General features: G+C 33.9%; 1 protein-coding gene across 7 annotated transcripts in view; it reads right to left on the reverse strand.

The window, feature by feature from the left end:
• LOC106176230 (RIMS-binding protein 2-like) overlaps window positions 1–20,974 on the reverse strand; it is a 53,007-nt gene that overhangs the window by 31,902 nt on the left and 131 nt on the right. For 5 of the 7 annotated variants that reach the window (XM_087000561.1, XM_087000560.1, XM_013558523.2 and 2 more), the window contains exons 2-7: window positions 18,307–19,167; window positions 9,499–9,618; window positions 7,952–8,080; window positions 4,715–4,903; window positions 3,330–3,434; window positions 1,842–1,970 (exon numbers count right to left, since the gene is read on the reverse strand). In XM_087000561.1, the coding sequence (XP_086856687.1) occupies window positions 1,842–1,970; window positions 3,330–3,434; window positions 4,715–4,903; window positions 7,952–8,080; window positions 9,499–9,618; window positions 18,307–19,086 (1,452 nt within the window). In that variant the 5' untranslated portion in view covers window positions 19,087–19,167. Of the gene's footprint in view, window positions 1–476; window positions 1,338–1,841; window positions 1,971–3,329; window positions 3,435–4,714; window positions 4,904–7,951; window positions 8,081–9,498; window positions 9,619–10,971; window positions 11,503–18,306; window positions 19,168–20,974 lie in introns of those variants that run through there. The other 2 variants (XM_087000562.1, XM_087000563.1) reach the window with 2 other exon arrangements.

A 20,974-nucleotide genomic window follows, 5' to 3' on the forward strand; every position in this document is an offset into this window, starting at 1 on the left:
ATTTTTTTCTTTTTGCTATTTTTGTTGTTAAGCATATCTTTATATTAGGCAGTGCTAATACAGATTTGCAGGTTTAAATCAATTGTCTATATATTAAGTAAAATGACTTTGGCACAAATGACAACAAAAAGCACAATGACACTAGGAATGTAATTGTGTACCATTAGGAAACATGATACCAAAAGATATCAGATATCTTTCTCTGAAAAAGCACATTTATATTATGTCAAATAAGAGAGGCAAAACGTGAAACTGTCAACTCAAAAGTTTTACAGTCACAATTCCTCTTAACATTGTCTGACTTCGCAATAAAGCATACTTAAAATAGCTACTTACTGCCAAACCCTAAATTAATTAATCCTTATCTTTCTTTTCTCCTTTTTTTTCAACCTTAAAGAACTAGTTCCCATTACAGTCAATTCTAAAAATCCATAACTCTATTTCTTGGAAAATGTTTGAAAGTAATAAACAATTACCCCATTGAAGGCAGAACGCAGGGACCGCAACATGGTCTATGTTGAAAACTGGGAGCCAATTCCTCTGTGTGACTTAGGTGTGGCTAAGCTCCTAACTCTTTAAACTGCATAAAAGTTCTGTCCTTTCTGGTGGATTGAAGGCATTCTTGTTATAACACCTCAACCACAAATATCTAACCAATCTATTATGGCGAAGTGTAGATCAGATATGTATATATTCATATATATGTGAAGAGAAGAAGCAGGATCATTAGCAGCTTACTGTTGGTTTCATTGACGTCAATAACTGCCAGGGAGTTAAGGGCTTGAATCTATACGTCTTCACATGCCACTGATGGCACATTTTATATAGTCCACCAATATAATTATACACCATTTATAACTCAACACAAAACTAGTATTGGCTTTCTCATCAAATTGCTGTGCTCTGATACCACCAAATTAAATACTTGGTCTGACTCTATGCCATCATGTGTAATGAAACCCTAAGAACTGGTCAGAGATATCAATACCATTACTCGGACACATAATCATTCCTTTATGGCCACCACCAACTTTAGCACAATGGTGTTTAACCTGGCAAATAATTCGAGTCTAACATGCCTGTGACTTTTCATAGTTAAGATGGCATTCTGCATGTCCCTGGGCCATAGGCATTGATGTGAACTGCAACAGATGTGGTTACCTACTCGGGTGTCTAAAAAATAACTTGGTAATGAACTAATACTCGGTGGAATAACAGTCGCAGAAGCCTAATTTACCAAAATTACATAAATGCTCTGCTGCTATGGCAGTTAAGCTTTTGTGTTTCATGCTGTAGCAGTCTATTGAAATAAGCCGAGTTCTGGATACTGGAAATAATACTGGTTTGATGTTTATAATGGAGACAGTGGTAGCATGGATATTAATTCATGTGTTATCTATATTTTCTCAAAATAATTATTATCTTTTTCTTATAATTCACCGTTAAATGTTCCTGGGATAGAGTGAACAATGCAGTTATGTTTTTCATAAAATAACACTATTCTTGAACCAAAGAAGTATTTAAGAATGAGAAAATGAAGTGATTATCAAGTTATATGCACCATTACCAACATGTAGCCCTGAAACTACATCAAACTGGAATCTAAAAAACAAAAAAAAATTCTGACTTGAATACTGGGGACATGATTCCTGAGATATCCACCACAAAAATACTTTGCAAAGTAGCTAATTCTTTAACACAAGGACGGAACCAATCATCAAGCAGAAAAACAAAAAAGTTTCCAATTGTTACAAGAGAGTATTGTGCAATACCAGTGCTGTAAAATGAAATAATTATTCCCAAATGATCGATAAAGTATCTTTAAATGTCCGAAAACCTACCAGTTTCTCCAGATCCCTGGTGGCCACTTCTGCCAGCTCTATCTCCCTCCTCAGGGACTGATTCTCCTCTTCCAAGGCAACAACATTACTGCGGTTGAGATCTGAATTCCTGGAGGGACTCCTGCTGCCCTGAAATATGACGCAGAAGGTGCATTTAAAAATAGGGAGATTTTTCAAAGGTAAATTGCAAATATGTTTGTGTGTGCTTTTCTCCTCTCAGAAGCAGGAATAATAAGGCTTTTGGTGTGAATTTCTGGCAAGATTTTTTATTCCTAAAAATGTACATCTAAAAGATGCTTAAAGAGAAAATGAAAAGAAATACATGCATATCTGTATACATGTGTCTCTACATAAGCACCATTGGGCATGTATATTGCATGAATTCAAAGCATAGTTTGGTAACAACTCAAAACCATCTAAACATTTTATTCTCAATGTGACACCCTAAATTTTTGCTATGCAACAATTGCAAACCAGGTAGTTGAACCAGATTTCAACTAAGATCTCTATTAATTAAGCTATGCTAAGAAAGCAGCAGGAAAAGTAGATATTGCAGCTATTGTGTTCATAACATGCACATAATCATTTTTCTCATCGAAAGTAACATGAACCAGTATATTAAAAAAATTTCAACTCAACATCCAAATCATATATTTTAAATTGTCTAGGATGACAGGAAGAGAAACACAACTGATTTTTAAGCTTTTTTCCAGGTCAATCCCATCTGTGCCAACAGTCTCCCACAGTCAGTAACCTCCTGCCCAAAGGTACTATTTAAATCTACTCATAAGCTTATTATCCTTCTAATTGAAAGCCCCATCACATTTCTTCAACTGTTTAACTAGGGATGACAGATGGAGAAATAACCTAATTTCTAAATGCTAAGGGAATTTCAGATCATGTTTTTTTTTCTTTTGACAGAAAGGCATTCATTCTTTTATGCTTTTTCTCAGTAAGGCAGGTTTTGTTTTTAATTGTAATGTCTGTTCACAATTTTTCCTAGTATCTGGGCACTAAAGTTCAGCTATGATCACACTCTAAAGCATTTGAAAACAAGTACACACTTGATTGGATTGAAAATAACGAGTTCTTGTTACTGAGGATATCCTGTCTACAATTCATACACGTCACTAACTAGAATGATGGATACATAATCATTTCTTCATTGTTACGGTTACATGTTACCTAAAATTTCATGATGTAAAATGAAGAAATGCACGTTGAAATAATATGATGAAAGAGTGTGTGTGTGTGTGTGTGTGTGTGTGTGTGTGTGTGTGTGTGTGTGCATGTGCGTGTGTACACTTACTTACATAGCCAAACCTGAGTAAATATAAAAATTGTGTTACAACTGCCAGCTCAAGGTGAAAATGAAAGTCCTTTATTCATTTTGTGCCTATAGTGGACTCTTTAAAGACTTGAACATTGTTGTTAAACATTCTTTTGTGTAATTTATTTTCTCTTTAAATTTTAATTTATAGCTCTTACTTGTTTAGACTGCATGGCCACCTGTCTTTCTAACAATAGTCTCTCTCTAGCTGCCTGCTTGATGATAGTCTCCAGTTCTTCTCTGTCCTCAAAAACACCACTGTTCTGTAAAGGTAGAAAAAAAATAGCTGTTAGCAAATGGTTTTGTTCTAAGATTATTGTATCTACAGTATTTGTGAAATAAAGGTGAGATTGCATGATGGCAAAACAATCCTCGTTTATCACCGCCCACTTCAATAACATGAGCAGCTTCTTACAAACATTTCATGTGAAAGGGAATCAAGTCGACTAGACTCTTACATGTTGAAATAAAAAATAACAATGAAAACAGGATATCATGTATGCAATGGGTATACAAGGCATAAGCTTTACTTCAATTTTTGGCCACATGTTTCATGCTAACACATTTCACACTAACATACAAGAACTGTTTGCCATACTTGGATCTTCCTAAAGCTATCTGCCATAATTGTCTGTCTAGATATGTCACATCACCTGTCAAATCACAGATAATGACAGACATCTTATTAATTAATTACATTAATGCCTTCTGCAGTGATTATACACAGGATGTCTATCCATCAATTAGTAGCATCAGCATTGTTTAAAACACTACAGAGATGCCAGCAATGGTACCCTGTATGTAACTTGGCACATAACCTCAGCCATCATTTACAAGCATTTACAGGCAATAGCATAGTTAATGTAAATTTTCTTTTTTGAAAGCCTCAATTTTACTCTTATAAATAAAATTGAACAGTTTTTTAAAATCATATTTGAGATCACAGTGATTTATTCCTTTTTTTATTTTTGATTTTATCATTATTTTATTTATTTTTTGCAAATAACTCACTAATTTGCTTATTTGTTTAAATGTTAAGAGAGCAATATTCCATCATTTCAGTGGGTAAGCTTCCATAACAGTGGGCAGCTATTTTCTTATTTTTGAAAATAAACAGCCTATTAAAGAGAGTAAGACACTGCAACTGCTGATACTCAAAGAACAGGATATTGGATCTTTACTCTACTAGCAAGTATTCTGAAACTTCAAATTTACATTCAATGACAATAAAAAATTGCCTGAAAGACATAGATTTGCTCATATTGCATACCCCAGATAACAGCAGGTAGTGCAGGCAGAACTGCACTTCACAAAGTTTAAGAATGTGTTAGTTGTGACTTCTTCAGTGTAAGAGGTGCAGAAAAGTTTCAAAACAACCAGTAAGAGAAAAACACAATAATTTGTTAGGTGACAAATATATTGTATACCCATCCATAACTAAATGGAATGGTTTAATGCTAAAAATTAGAGGAATTAGGAAATCATATGAAGCTAAGGAAAGAGCAGGAGGCAACAAGCAGTTCTGATCATTTTTCTATCTCACCCCTGCATTAGTAATACTGTTACTGAGCTGATCAGCAAGGTCTTGGCACTTTTTCCTCAGTGTTTCCACCTCCTTGTCCTTGGCAAGCATAACCTTGGCATGTTCAGCCAGATCTTTGGCACGTTGGCGGGCAAATACCCTCTTAACATGGTCAACATCTTGACTACCATTACCACTGTCTTTGGACTTCTAAAAAATAATTAGATGTATTTATGAAAGATTTCAGGTCAAAATAATTTGTGAAGCATATGGTATTTTCAATTGACTCAGCCAAAGCATGCCTTTTAACAGCATTTACATGTCAGTATTTAGTTCAGAAACTTGCCTTCTGATCCTGAAATATAAGAGCACATATAATATAATAAGAAATTTTATATGTATCATATACATCTGATATGATAAACATAACATAAAAATTCATGAAAGAAAACCTATAAAACAAGCACTGTAACAAGATTAAAGTTAAAATTCAAAACCCATGATCTTTTTTTGACCAGTTAACTAGAAGCTGTCATTCTGAATAAATAAACCTTTATATGGAGGGGTGATGTCAAGATTAACCTTATGGGTTAATCTTTAACTATGATATTCATTCAAATCAAAGGAAATCATTTCATTCTGAAACTGTCAAAAAAATGTGGCTGTGAAAGTTATGGTTTAAATTTTAACTATGATATTCAGTCAACTCAAAGGGAATCATTACATTCAGAATTTGTCAAAAATTGTAACTGTGAAAATTCTTTTAAGTATAAGTTTTAATTAAATTCTCAGTCAATATGAACAGAAAATATGTATACCAGTATAATGTGCCAGGTAGTAGTTCTAAAGCTGACGCTATTTCTATATATAAAACCACCAATCAAATAGAGAATACCACTATAAGTGAATTATGTTGATTTAAACCTAATGCTATCACAATGATATATATTATAATATTACTCTTTCATATAAATCTTCATAACACATACCTTGGCTGACATATCCCTCTAAAGTCATAAAAAGCATATCACATATCAATTATTCAAGGAAAGATATTAATCTGTGGCTGGTACACGTTTTCTGCTAGGTTATGTTACACAATGTAGTCACTGGGTATATCTTTCCCTATATCTAACCCTCTTTACTCCAAATGCAGTGAAATTCAAGCAAATTCTCAATCTCACAGAAGTTTGTCAATAAGTTAAGGAAGTTATATTCACAGATCCTTTCTTATCTTTGAACCATTTATTACAGTATTCACTGTATAGGACTGTGCCTATTTGAAGTTTATCTATCCCCATACTCCTGGACAGATCAAGAGGACCACAGGTGTCTGGACTCAGAGAGACTTGCACAGAGCAGGGGAGCATCTGTCAGGCATTCACTCAGTCTCACTGCTAACGACATCCTTATTCCATGCAGGGAAAAAAAAAGCTCAGTTTCAGTGATGAAATTCTTCTAATGATAACTATATTCACAGACACAGAACTGTCCTCCATGTACAATGAATTTTTAATTTCAAAGTATACACAATATTTCCTTCAAGCTGCAGATATTTAAGTTTAAACAGCCACTGACAGTGGTTTGGCTCATAAAGCACTTGATCATGATGACTAATAATATGCTGGTTATATCCTGGAAACAAAAAATCCAGTTATCTATCCAGGAAAATATTTTCCAAGAAGCTATAAGCTTCCACATATTTGTATTCAAGGTAACAATACCCTTAAATTTATCACCCATGTGATCCAGCATGTAGCCATGCGTCTAGTCCTGACTCAAATAGCATGTACTATGTTGTGCCATCACAACTTGCCTGGAAATACACAGTAATATGATCTTTGAACTCTACCAGCATACCATAAAGTATCTAAATATGCCAAATGATGTGCAGGTGTATAAACTTATATGTATTTAGTATGTATTTATTTGTATTGACTCATAACATCACACTACGTCCTGAGTTCAAGTACTTGTGCAACTGCAACTGACAGGAGAAAAAAATCCAGGTAATAATAATATGTTGCCACCCTGATAATTTCTCATTGATTTCAATCTTTGATTTTCTGTCAGTCTTTACTATATAAGCCTACAACTTGAGGATGCCTTCTATAAGCTGATGTGTCAGCTGGTGAAAACTGATAAACTTACTAATCCCAAATACAGACAACAGGAGTTCATTCAGGAAAACTTGAACTTAAGTATTTACACAATATGTTTACAAAATTAATCTTTTACGCATTTAATTATCATATTATTACAAATATATTCTGACATAATACTTGATATCTCAGAATTTAATTGTCATGATATGACAGATAAAGCAGATGTAGCATGCACAGTAATGAAGTCATATGACCTTTGACATTATAGACGTCTGCAGCATTTGCAACATGCTTTGAAGGTATAAGCAGCCATTGCTTCAGAATTTTTGAGAAATAAAACAAATGAAAAAAAGCAAAAAAAAAAAAAAAATCATACTTTTTTGTTCAATATGACATCATTTAGTTGGTCATTGAAAAATATAACACATTATACTCGACTAACTTAATTTTTGTGTCTTGCCCTTAAATACTTCTCAGCAAAAATATTACTATTACAAATTCAGTTGTAAGGCTGTTAGACAAAATATACTTCCTGCCAAGAAGAAAGATTTAATTATAGCAAGAATGCTATAACTTCCCCTGGAACTGTTTACTTCTACATATAGAAAATGATCTGTGGGGTAAAACAAAGAATTCTTAACTTAAACAACCTTTGTTTGAATGATGCTCACCTGTTGTTCTTCCATTTCTCATCATATCCATCATATATCCATCAGTGACAAAAATATTGGCTCATAAATTTGATTGAAATGTAGCCTACATACAAATGCACCTCTCAAAAAGAATTCTATATATTTTCAACATCATGTTGCCATGACTAGTTTATTTCTGACTTAACCAACCTAGACACTGTCATGAGTTTTGAATAAAATCGCTTAGTAGATTACTTATTCACATGTTATGCTGGTACCCAGATTCAAATGATTTTAACCCACACCATACTAAAATATTTTGGTCTCTTTAATGGCAGACTACATTAGATAATAATGCACTTGCAACAACTCTCTTGCAAACAACTCTCTAAACATATAGCAAATCTTGTTTGTATTATTTCTATTCTTTAAAAATCAAAAACTCAGTTAACAGATGCCAAGCAAGAACTATGAACTCAGCCCACAGAGTGCCTTCTCAAAACCATAAGTAGGAAAAATACCTTTAAGTTTTCCTGCTGTAATTGTTTGGCTTTCTCTTCCAGTCTTCTAGCTATGGCTGCCAATTCTGCATTTCTCTTTTTTAATTTCTTGATCTTTTCCTCTGCAGGAGACTGGTCTTGAGATTTCTTCTGAAAAGATCAGGGAAACTCTGAGGAATGATGTCCAATATACACATGTATATATAAGTAGATTTTACCTGCAGAATTGCAACATGGCAACTGTCAAATACAGCTGGTTTAGAGTGCACAGAGTGTTCTGTATTATTTAAAATTCTAGAATATCTGAATGTAAGCCACAGTAAAGGAATGCAATTATACTGATCCCATTTTCTTTCTTGACCCTCCTTTCTTTTCTACTTTTCATTAATTTATTCATTCATCATTTAAGTAAATTGAAAAGCTAACTGTCATGTGGGTAGATATACAATTATTTTTCTATGACAGCTGATTAAAATGCCACTGTTTATACTAAAGCAGAAAAGTAAATAAATTAATTGGTACACATGCTGAAACATTCCAAAATATAACTAACATACAAATAATCAATAAACACTATACACTTTTTCATTTTGCAATATTCACAGGAAGAAGCTTACGACAAATGTAACAAAATTGTGATTTTTGACTTCAGTAGATACACAAAATATAAACATAAAATTCATAGTTATAATATAAGCAATAGTATTTGAAGTGTTCCATATCTGGTATACTGTAACTAAAAAAGGCCCCTCGTAACTTAAAGTACTTGGGTAAAGTCGGGAAAATTTTGTGGTCCATGATATTGCTTTGAAAGGGGGTGTGCAAGAATTAAGCTGATTATACTGAGTGCACCTTAGCAAGAATCCCTGTCGAGATAGATCGATCCTGCTAGTATGATAACTTCTATTCTGGATACAGCCTAAGACACTTGCTAAGGAAAGCCTACTGAACATCATATGATTATGGATCTATTTAGGACTATCAGTCCATGCCAAAATTGACAAGTGGCAAATGAATTCTCTGCTGCACTCTGTTATATAACATGAACAGCAACAATACCACCACTTCATTTCAACCACTAGTGACCTCTAAATGTACAGAAGCTGTTATAAAGTACCCATATATTCCACCAGAACAAGTGCCTGGATACTATGTGCTACAGTATTATTCATATCACAGCTTCTCATCCAGTATTCAAAGCAACAAAAAAAAAAAAAAAATTATCAGTGTGTTATCTTGTGCTGTTGCATGTTATGTAAAAGGTTTAGAACCTATGTCACTTTGGATAACTCTGCTAATGTGAGAAAATTAATTACTTTATCTATAAAGAATTTAACATGATAGTTAATAAAGTGACACTATGATTACTTACCACGATATAACCAAATCACGGCAATATTGAAATAAATTACAAAAGAAACACCTGAAACCTCAAAGGCAACTTAGAAGGGATTCCTTTTTTGTTTTTACTACAACCTGAATTATAGGAAAACAAAATACTCCAAGAATCAATTTTTTTTCTACTGTGATCACTAAACAAGGATAACAATTTCTTATCATGTACACACCAATACTTCATTTTCAGCCCTCAACAGGGAAATGCTCTCCTCTAACTTTTGATTCTGGGACGTCAGATCCTTCATTTTCCTATGTTGAGATCTGTCACGATCATCCGAGTTATGATTTTCCTGAAAAAAGATTAAGATAAAAGATTTAAAATCAGAATTAAATAAAACTGGCATTACATCTGCAATATATTCTGAACCAGTGCCAGGCCATTTGCTGCCCACTATGCACAAAATAGATAGGTATTAAGCTTTTCTTTTAAACTAGTGAAATCACCAAAATGATGCCGCAGTAGATCTTACACCTGATACACCTGCTTACTGCCTCAAAACAGAAAACCCAATAGTATCTCTTACAAAACAATGGAAACTAAAATGAAACACGCGGTAAAACAAATAAACACCTGCCTTGCTCATGGCCTTCAAGTGATTTCTGATATATAATTACCAACACCAACACACTGAATGCATTGCTAGACCTCATCTTACATGTAGCACCTGACATATGTGGTGTTATACAGGTGTGATACACCAACTAAATATATGGTGTTATAATCACTAGTCAGTTATCTTTGATTATGACATATTACATCTCAAGTGAGCATGGTGGAGACATTACCATATTTTACAGCTATGTAGAATATCAAGTTACAGAGAATGTGTGTGTGTGTGTGTGTGTGTGTGTGTGTGTGTGTGTGTCCACTATAGCATGTATAAATGTGCATGCACATCCAAAATAATGGTTTCATCATTCTGATATCCTTGACGATATTAGTGGACATAGCTTTTGTATGCATGAATGTAAATTAAATGTTCATGAGTGCTATTAACATTCATTAAGGTACTAGTACTAGCAAAATTAAACATTTTTTGCATACACAAAAATTATGGGAAAAAAATTTGTTCCTTTTTCAAATTGTTAGTGTTTTTGTCAGTGTATATCAAAGGCAGAGCTATTCCTGATAACTCAATGTATACAATTGCTATTTAGATACACATTTATAAGAACAATATATTTGTAGCTGAAAGGATTCAACATAACAGAACTATAAAATGGCATTTTATATCCTTATGATTGCCAAGCTTTCCTAACCCAGATAACATATCTAACTTATGCAACAATACACGGAAGCTTTCTTGCATTAATTTTATTCTAAATCAAATAGAATCGATGATTTGAATGATATTATGTACAAACACAACTGGGCTATGGTTATGCTATAGACCACCAATGCAGTTAGGCATAAGTCTTCATCCATCTTTAATACTCATATTCATTGTTTCCAGGCACTATTTTTTCCAAAATATTCTAAGAACACTTTAATGTTTGTCAAAATATGCTTTCTTCATTCTAGACTATATCGAACTCTTGATCATCTTACATATATCAAAATCATTACACCCTGTAATTATCCCCCCCTCCTAAGTTCAGAATATACCACAAATTAACCAAATATGTCTCAACCCTGTCCCTACCTTTGCTTTTCTTGTCTTTCTGTTATACTTATGCTCCAGCGCCGTAGCCATAATGTACTGTTCGCTGATTGCAAGGCAAAATATTCAAACTCAAGCTTCAGTGACACCCAAATAATCCTTATCAGTATCAGTCTTACTGTATAACAAATGTCATCTCTCTCTTATCAAGCTGTTGAACCAAGAAAAGCCTTTATGGCTTAGACATTTTTAGAAACACCAGAGATAATATTGCACTTTTTCCTCAGATTTTTCCTCTCAGCTCATTCCAGCATGATACAGCATTCATACAGTCTAAGCAATCAAAATGTATCTTCCAAACTTTTCAACAATTTGCTGTACATATGTTATTCTGGTCAAAGTATAATAATTTTTTTCCCTTTTTTGTGAACTGTAAGCTATAAACTGCCAAATATAAAATGTTTTAGCATGACAACCATCCTTCAAATGGCAACAAACAAGTGTCATTGCAGATCATGCCAACTGCCACAGGTGGGTCATTAGGTGACGGGTCACCCCCTATCACTACAGATGGTGTATTATATAAGGAACAATTCACACCACTTTGATCGGTTCAGTGTAGGCCATCTAAGAGATGTACAATATGAAAGCTTTGAAAACCAAAGTGCTGCTTGCTTGACCACATGCTGAAGACTGAATGTGATATAATGTAATCAGCAATGAGCAATGCACATGCTGTGAGAACACATTACATAAGTATTAAATCATATAAACAAGGCAGCAAAGCTGTCAAATGTACAGACAAAAAGAAGGAAAAAAACAAAATAGGGTACAGTCAATTCTGATGCAAAAGTACATTATGTTAAACTGCAAATTCAACATCAAATTTTAATCATGCTCAACAGGTAATTCCAATGTAAGTAAAATGTGTAACAAGCATAAGGCTTCAGCCCCATAGGAGTTCAAGTTCACAATCTGAAAATGTATAACTTTCAGAAAAAGAAGTCAATTAGACTGCTTTTCCAACTCAGGCTGCATTTTAGTCCTGTATTTCTTTTTTTTGAAAGTTTGGCAATCATAAGTAACATGGTTTTCCCATAATGGTTTTCATGGCAGCAGCACCCAAAATTGTGAGTTCTTCTATTCTGATGCAATATTACATAATGGTTAACAGCATAATGACAATCAATTTTTAATAATAAAATAAAGGTATCATGGATTTTCAGAAAATGTGACTAGCATGGGTCTTCAAGCCTGTGGAACTTCAAAGTCACACCTTGAAAATGCCAATATATGAAAAATTAAACTTTCACAAAAAAACTGTTTAACCGGCAGAAAGAATTACCAAACAGATTGCATTGCCTACTGAAGCTGTATTTAAGTCCCATGTTTCTTTAAGTTTGAGAACAGTAAATGACATGGTTTTCCTTAAATGGTCATCATGGGAGCAGTGCCCAAAATAGGTTTATTTTCAAATTTTGATGCAATATTACATAATGTTTAACAGCATAATGATCATCAATTTTTAATAATATCATGTATATTCAGAAAATGTGACTAGCAAAGGTCTTCATGCCCATGGAACTTCAAAGTGACACCTTGAATATGCCAAAATGTAAACTAGACAGCACTGTGCTGAAATGGGTTTATTTCCATTTTTAACACTTTTTTAATATAAGATGAAATAAACAGTTTACTGCCATTTTTATATGATCAACTAAGAAAATTGATGAGATGGGACAAATATCAATAGAACTGTGTCAAATGTCCAATTTCCTCCATTCTGACATTCTGAACATAGTAAATGATTGAATCTGACTGATATGACTTTATTTCCATTTTTGACACTTTATTACACAATACACGACAACAAGTTTACCATCATTTCTACATAATCAACTAACAATGTTGTAAAGATGCAGGAAATGTCAAACAAACACTTTTATGTGTCTTATTAATTAAATAATAAGACTGTTAACATGCCTAAGAATTGAATTTGAGGAAATGTGAAAAAACAGCATGACTTCGAAAACAATGGCCTGATTATACTAATTTTCAAACTCAACCTGCATTTTAGTAAGATTGACCACTCCTGTGAGTTTAATGACAGTTGGTCTATCTGTTTTTTTTATATTGTGTTTACAGTGTTGCATATATGCTAAAAAGTGAAAAAACAGCATAACTACTAAAATAGTGGCCCGATCATGCCGATTTTCGAACTTGACCTGCGTTTTAGTAAGATTGATTACTCCTGTGAGTTTCATGACAACAGGCCTATCGGTTTTCCTTAAAATGTGTTAACAGGGTTGCATATATGCTGAAAAGTGAAAAAACAGCATAACTTCTACAATAATGGCCCGATCATGCTGATTTTCGAACTTGACCTGCGTTTTATGAATATTCAACAGCTCTGTAAATATAAAGCCAAAAAGTAAAACTGCCCTCCACTTATCATGTTAACAAGGAAAGTGCACGGCGCCGGCATCGGCATCGGCGACGACGGCGACGACAGACGCAGGTGATGGCAATATGTACAGACACATCTGTGTCTGTACATAAAAAGAGGACATGATCCAACCACGTGAATGGGCCCAAAGGCACGCTTTTTATTATGAAGCTGAAAATGGCGTGATGTGATATGCTGGCATCACACTACATCACAAAGTAAGGTGTCCTCTGCCATTGAGCAGTTAACTCTCTTATCAACAATCTCTTCCAAAATTAGATACAATTTTCAAAAATTGTCAATAAAGTCCTGTCATAATGATATCTGAAGAGAATCTCCTACAGTAGCAAGTTCTTTTGTATGGGAGAAAATACCTTATCTTAACAGGAGGCTGGTGTTGACACAAAGGTAATTTAAAGCTGGCAACTTCAGGCAGCTGGGTAACAGTGGAATTCAATAAATGTGGTGAAATTAACAATTAATGACCCTACTACCACTGATTTGGAATCGGTTCCTCATAGTTTCATTGAAGTACTGAGGAAACCGACTTGAAGATGGTTAATTATATTATATTTTTTAAATAATTAACCTAATTAAACTTTGTTTATGTTCATTTTTTAAAATGCCAAGCCTAGGGTTTAAGTGAATAAGTTGTATTTTACTTGTTAATCTAATACTGTACATGCAGCATAGATAACAGTTTGTGGCTCAGTTGAACGACTTAAATTGAAGTCGAATGCACTGAACAAGTTAGTGCTAATAATTAATTAAGAACCAACAGCAATATTGTCAATTTCAGTTCTGTACTCTAAACTGTAAAGACAATCACTGGATTGCAGTTCAATATTCGAAGTAGAACTCGGTATTTTATAGCTGTGGTAGATGTGTCAACTAATATGAATCTACTGCTGCAATAAAAATCCCAGAGAAGCTGAAAATATGTACTAGTATGTACAACAAATGCATTGTAAAAGATGGAGCTAGAGGTTTCAGACTGGATAGACGACTAGTAGTCCAGGCCCGTAGCCAGCAATTTCAAAAGGAGGGTTCTTTTTCTGAAAAAGTGGACCTTTTTCCATAAAAACTCCATGTACCTAGATCAAATTTTACCCAGAGTGGACCTTTTCCTAGCAAAAAAGGGTGGTTCTTTCGAACCCCTGAACCCCCCTGGCTACGGGCCTGAGTACATACTGCATACAGGCATGCACATTAACAATACAACATGAACTATACTAAAATACCTAAACATATCAGAGCAAGGCAAACAATACAATTTAAAAGTAAAACTAAAACAAGTACCTGCTGCTGTGAAGGGACAAGGGTGTGTACAAATCCATGATATCTCAAGCTTGGTTAACAGGTGTAATGGTTTAAAAAAGCCACTATCATATTACTTTGTTGATTTTATTAGCACAGTGGAAGTACTAGTACAAAGCTCTTAGTAGTGCATGCCCTTTGGAAATTCTTAACTTTAAAGTAAATGGATATCTTTGAGGAGGACAAGATTCATTCTCTCTAAAATGTATGGATTTGATGTCCCCATAAAATGTCAGTTTACTCTAAGGTCAAATAACTGGGTTTGAATACATAATACATCATGTTATAAATATATAGTGTTGCAGCTCTTCAATTTTTGAAATCTATAAAATACTTCCTCGACTGTCTCTCCCTGTGACAAAGTGCATGCAAGTCAAATAAGAAACATCCCTTTAATCTTTTTATGTTTTTAAATTAGCCATAAAAAGAAGTTCTAGAAACACAGGCTTGCCATCAATCCTGTAAAACCAAGTAACCATTAACAGAAGTAGGATCATATTACTGGCCATTCCATATACCCTCCAAAATATCTGCTTATCTTTGTAATTTTTCCCACTGAAATATTGCAACATTTTGAACAAAAGTAGTCCTAAAGAATCAAGGCATGGTGCAACTGCACCTTTTTTTTTTTTTTTCCATGGGATAAGAAGATGTGAAAATCAAAAAGGAAGAAAAGATATCACTAAAGAGAAAGGAAAAGTGGAACAGCCCCTTCAATTATAATCTTTTCTCAGTCCTGTGGTGTATACAAGTTATGTATGCCATGGTAACGCCTGGGTAAGACCTATTCAAGTGATAAAAGTCCATTTTTCTGTTTTGATCAACAGAAGAAAGAATCACCACAACAACGCCTAATCTGAAGCTGTTAAAGTGTACATGGGAAGAAATTATACTGACCCTAACTATACACATATTAGCATGTCAAAGTGAAATAGAAAAATGCAGAATGACTCTTGTCAAACATAACTTTTACCATACTACTCTAAATCACACAGGACCAGTAATATGTGTTAACAGTGGTTTTGTCAAACAAATTAATGCATAAATTAATACAGTCAACTTGGTCCTTGGTTAGACACAATGTAAACCCAACTTCTAGATGAGAAGTAGCCACTTTGTTGTGTGTATACATGGAACTATTGGTTTTAAAAACAGCTGTTTTGTTCTTATTTGCTCAGGATATTCAGGCTAGACACAGTTGTAGATGGCCTCAGTGTCTAGAAGGACCATGCTGATTTTGGTAGCTTAGAAAAAGGTCTACTCCTTTTCTATAATAATGGCTTCTTGATTACCAAAACACATTTACAGATAGAAGTCCCACGTAGTCCCTCCTGTTGCCCATAACCTTAGAAGGTTTACACGTGTGTGTGTGTGTGTGTGGGGGGGGGGAGAGAAAATGGTACATAACTGACATGTATTCTTTGAAAGGCAGGTGTGGCCTTTTTTTTCAAAAGAAAATTCTTTAAGTAGTGCTTGCACTGTTGTATTATATTACATCTACATTAAATTGATTACTTCTGACTCTTAATGTTGATAACAATTAATGTAAAATATATACATAGTTTCACAATCATTAAAAGGGACAGCATAAACCTCGCTTAAAAGAGCATGTATGATAGTTATGATCATTATTCACAATTTTCCTGGAGCTGTTACTAGTAACTAAGCAAAACTGTATGAAATATAATAAAGTCATTTGACTGCACACAGCTTATGCTCAAGATTGTTTACTCCAAAAATCCAATTTTTGCCTCAGCGTGTACATGCAGCCTAATGTTTTATGCAACCCATGAATTTAGCTCTTTTAAATTATACATCCAGTGCTATACAATAATATAGCCGATACAGATTAACAATATAAATTTTTTATGTTTTAGGTTCATCATGGCATGCCATATAACAGTATCTTCAGCTGTTTAACAGAGATGTTGTTGTAGTCAGGTTATTTGCCCAGATATCAGCCCCCTCCTGTGGTTATCAATTTCAACAAATATAAATCCAAATTTCAATTAATGTGAAACCGACTGTAACAAATCAGTGGTCAACAATTTTCAACAGCACCTTAAGATAAACAGCACACTTGTTTGACAAAGGCTAGGTTGCTTTTCAATGAAATAATATAGGTTTATCTAACTCATACATACTTTCAATTGTATTGTAATTTCATCCATCACAAGGTTCATTGGTTGCTTAAAGCAGGCAGGAAAATACTTGCACTGACTATAATAGAAGTGAGTGTGATGGAGGTTGGATTGCTTAAAGAAAGAGGGCAAAGTATTCACCTTCTCCAATAAAAGTTTCAAGTTTCCACTCGATTTTAACATACTAGTAAGTAATAATATAGAGAATTTGCACCATTGAATACCTAATAACCCATACATTTATAATACTTGCATTATGTGGTAAATTACTTGCATCTAAGTGTGAACCTAAAATGGAAAAAGGTCACTTGGCAGTTGAGAAGGTTTTCACATAAACTGTTACATAACTATTTTTAATAACTGACTTATATGAAATGCTGACTTAAGATAGACTTTTGCAAAATATTCCCTCTATGTCTTGTCAATGCTATTTGTGATATGAATTTTAAATACTAGTCATCCAACAAATTCCTCTTATATATTATCTGAAATATCTTTCACACAAAAAAATGTGTTCTGTAAAGAGAAAACTATTAAAAAACAAAAATATACCTGAAGATTTCTTAAATTACAGCATAAGGTACTGTATTCGTCATTAAATAAAATATTAAGCATCAATCCATTTAACTTACAAACTGTTTAACACATTCCCATTAAATTTCATTTAAATTTGAAAACATTTTTCTGTTGTAAAATGAATGAGCACCATTTAAGCAAAGTTCAAAACTTCCAGTAACATGACGCTGTAAGGTCAAACTATATGCTAATTAATGCTATTAGGCATTTACAAAAGGCTGCTTGTTTTTGACAGGTGAAACTTTGCTGTTATGTCAATGACAAACTAACCTATTGATCAAGACTGGCTCTAATCCTATAAGATTGATTAATCTCCTTCTACTAACGTTTTACAAAGGTTGATCATCAACGTAGCAGAAAACAGAGCAACACTTGAGGATTTGCTGTAACTGCTGCTGGGATTTCTAACAATCTACTAGTAATGCAAATATGGAAGCAAAGGTAGTGGAACAAGTTACAGCTTAATTTCTGCTGTGGTCTGTCATGTTAAGAGCACAGCTGATGCATGTTCTTTTTAATAAAACTAATCAATCACCACTTTAAACAAGACCTGCTGTTCCTGGTTCACATATAAACATATGCAATTTAAATTAACAAAACCATAAATTATAGTTTTCTGAGATGTGGTTTTCTTCTCTAGTTGTGTATATGAACTGTTTTGCAACACCTTTAATATTCCAAGTCTGAGGATTTTGGTTTGTGTGTCTGTGTGTGTGTGTGTGTGCATGCATGCGTGTGAGCACATGCATGCATTAGCGAATATGCATCTATAGTGTTTGTGTTTGCACACATAATCATGAATGTATTTGTTAGAACATGAGAAGAACTGTTTCTTCCTTTCTAACAAGTACATTTCAGTAAAAAAAAACAAAAAAACTAGAATTACTATGAACTTACCACATCTCCCTCTCCATAGCCACCTTTCACACCCGAATGTTTCCCAGATATGGGTGTAGAAGTGAAAGGCAACTTCTTAGCAGTTAAGTCCTCTGTACTGTCCCCACTGAAAGTCCTGTCCATTTTGAAACTATCCATCTTAAAGTTCCTTGCAAACTCCCGTTTTGATTCCTGAATAATTTTTTGTACCTCTTGTTCATGTTCCCTTTTAAGTCTCCTGATCTCCAAAGTCTTTTCTTTATCAGATTTTGACTTTTCAGAAAGCTTCTCCTGTATTTGTTTCTTGGAATCTTTCAGCATTTGGACTTCTTGTTGAAGTTTAAGGACAGCATCTGTGTTTCCAGTCAAGTCACTGTGAGAGCCTTGAGATTTTTTCCTGAGATCAGAAGATCCATATGCAGCATCCTCTTTCTCTCGATCTAACTGGCGTTTCAATACTTTCAATTCTTCTTCTTTATACCTGAGGACTTGCTTTAATTCCAGGTCTTTTTCTCTTGCAACACTATCTTTTGTTTTCTGTATCTCTGCTTGTTTCTCTGCCTGGAACTTGATATTAGCCATTTCTAGTTCATGAGATTTCTCTCTCTCCATCATTTCTTTGGCATGTTTGATTTCAGAAACTTTCTCCCTCTCTTTTTGTTTGGACCTTGCTTTCTCTAACTCCAGCTCTGACTTGAGCTTGGCAATGTGCCGTCTCATCTCATCTGTCGTCCTTTGGGAAGAATCTAGTTTGTTTGAGGGTAGCCTCCGTCCCCCAATGGAACCATTTGAGCTCTCCATGATTTCCAAACCTCTGTCTCTGTACACCAGCAAATCTTCACTAACCAGCTCTCATGGCTGCACTAGACACCAAAGTTGCACCTGAAAATCCAGAACAGAATCAAAGTGATAAAAGATAATGTTTGATGGTTGATAGGTCATATTCCTAAGCTTGTGTCAATAAAATAAAAATGTAAATACAAAGCACAATTTTTGTTGGAGCACTAGGACAGATAAGAAAACTACATTGCTGTCTGTGTAAAAGATTAAGAAAACAAACCCAGCTTACAAATACAAGTTTCGTGGGCTTTTAGATTTCAGTGTTTTATGCCTTCACAGTATAATTTCCATTACCATAATGGCAACTAATGTCAAAAAATTAAATTATTGTTTATAAATCACTGCATCTGATATACTGGTTTTGACCCTTTCACCTCCTTTTAAAATGACATTGTACTGCCACCTTTAAGAATAAATGGAAGAGAACATAATTCCTACCCATAAATTTTCAAGTAAAAGTTTGTTATTCATGACTCTCATTTAAAAATCCACCTGAATTCTGTCAATTTTAAAGAAAATGTGGACCATGCATCAATGATAAGTTTTATACAAGGTTATGTGGGTAAAAACTTGGGCCTCATAAAACTTCTAAATCAACTTATGTTCTGATCAAATATATTTGCACTTAACAAACCTGTAACTAGTCATTGATTGCAGGGTCATATCCATACAATTTGCTTTCACTTGAATGGGCATTTTTTATTGTTTGGATTGGTTTTCCCATAATCATTAGTATACTATTATAAATTTAAACAAAATAAGATATCTAGATCATATTCAGAGAAAATTTGAATCTTTGGAATTTTCATTAACTGCACAAAAGTTGCTTTGTTTCTTCATAAATGTCTCTAATCAAAGATATATCACTGCTTGTTATATAAGCATTTACGCATAATAAAGGTAAATTTACTGTCGGTTACCACAGATAACTCAAAATGACCTTAACAATCATCAAAGCTATCTATGTGGGTTGTTAACAAAAAAGTATTCACATATTTATCAATACTGTTACTACATACCACACTTGAATGTAATATGTAAGAAATAAGGGCAAACATTTATTCTTCAGTAAAATGGTGCACCCTTATAAAATGTTCTGAATGTTTACATTTTTATTAAGATAATACTGCCAAATATTTTCTTTTAATGCTAGCACCCTCATAAAAAGTTGTTCAAGCTGTTTTGCAAATTAGATAATACGTACATGTACCATCAAATATCTTCTTGTTATTGCAAAATACACAATTACAATACACAATTTTAATTCCGAGAGTCTGTGTTAGCAAATATCTTAAGGCTATACTTAACCAAATCCTCCCTAAAAACTAAAATATTTTAAGATTTCGGAGTCGATGCTTTGTCAGTTTACAACTAACTAAATTTCCCCTAACTCATTATCTCCAATGAGACATCATGATATGTCCCCATTATCTTGACCACAGTTCTTATTCATTGCAAAGAGCTATGACATCAGACAAATGTCTATACCGTACTGTATGTACCCTTCTTCAGATTGCATTAAAATTTTTCTACCAATTAATAGCTCTTGAGTCTTGTGATAAATATTCATTTCATCCACTTAGTGGACCTGATGATTTAAGTTTCGTTCAACTCTAGACTTTAAAGAAGCTACCAAAGAAGAGGAGCCACAAATTATAATGATTCCATTTCCAACATATTTAAAATGTAACTTGACCAATACCAGCAATACTGTCAGTGTCACAGACTACTTTTACTATAGAAGCGGCCATGTTGCGAGTCGGGTTGTTGTCATATCCTGCAACTTTCTAAGTGGTCAAAACAAATAAGACTTAATATCACAAAACAACATAAGGCAAACGGATATAAC

This window comes from Lingula anatina, chromosome 1, assembly GCF_051362555.1.
Source record: "Lingula anatina isolate TDL-2025a chromosome 1, LinAna3.0, whole genome shotgun sequence".
Lineage (NCBI taxonomy): Eukaryota > Metazoa > Brachiopoda > Lingulata > Lingulida > Lingulidae > Lingula > Lingula anatina.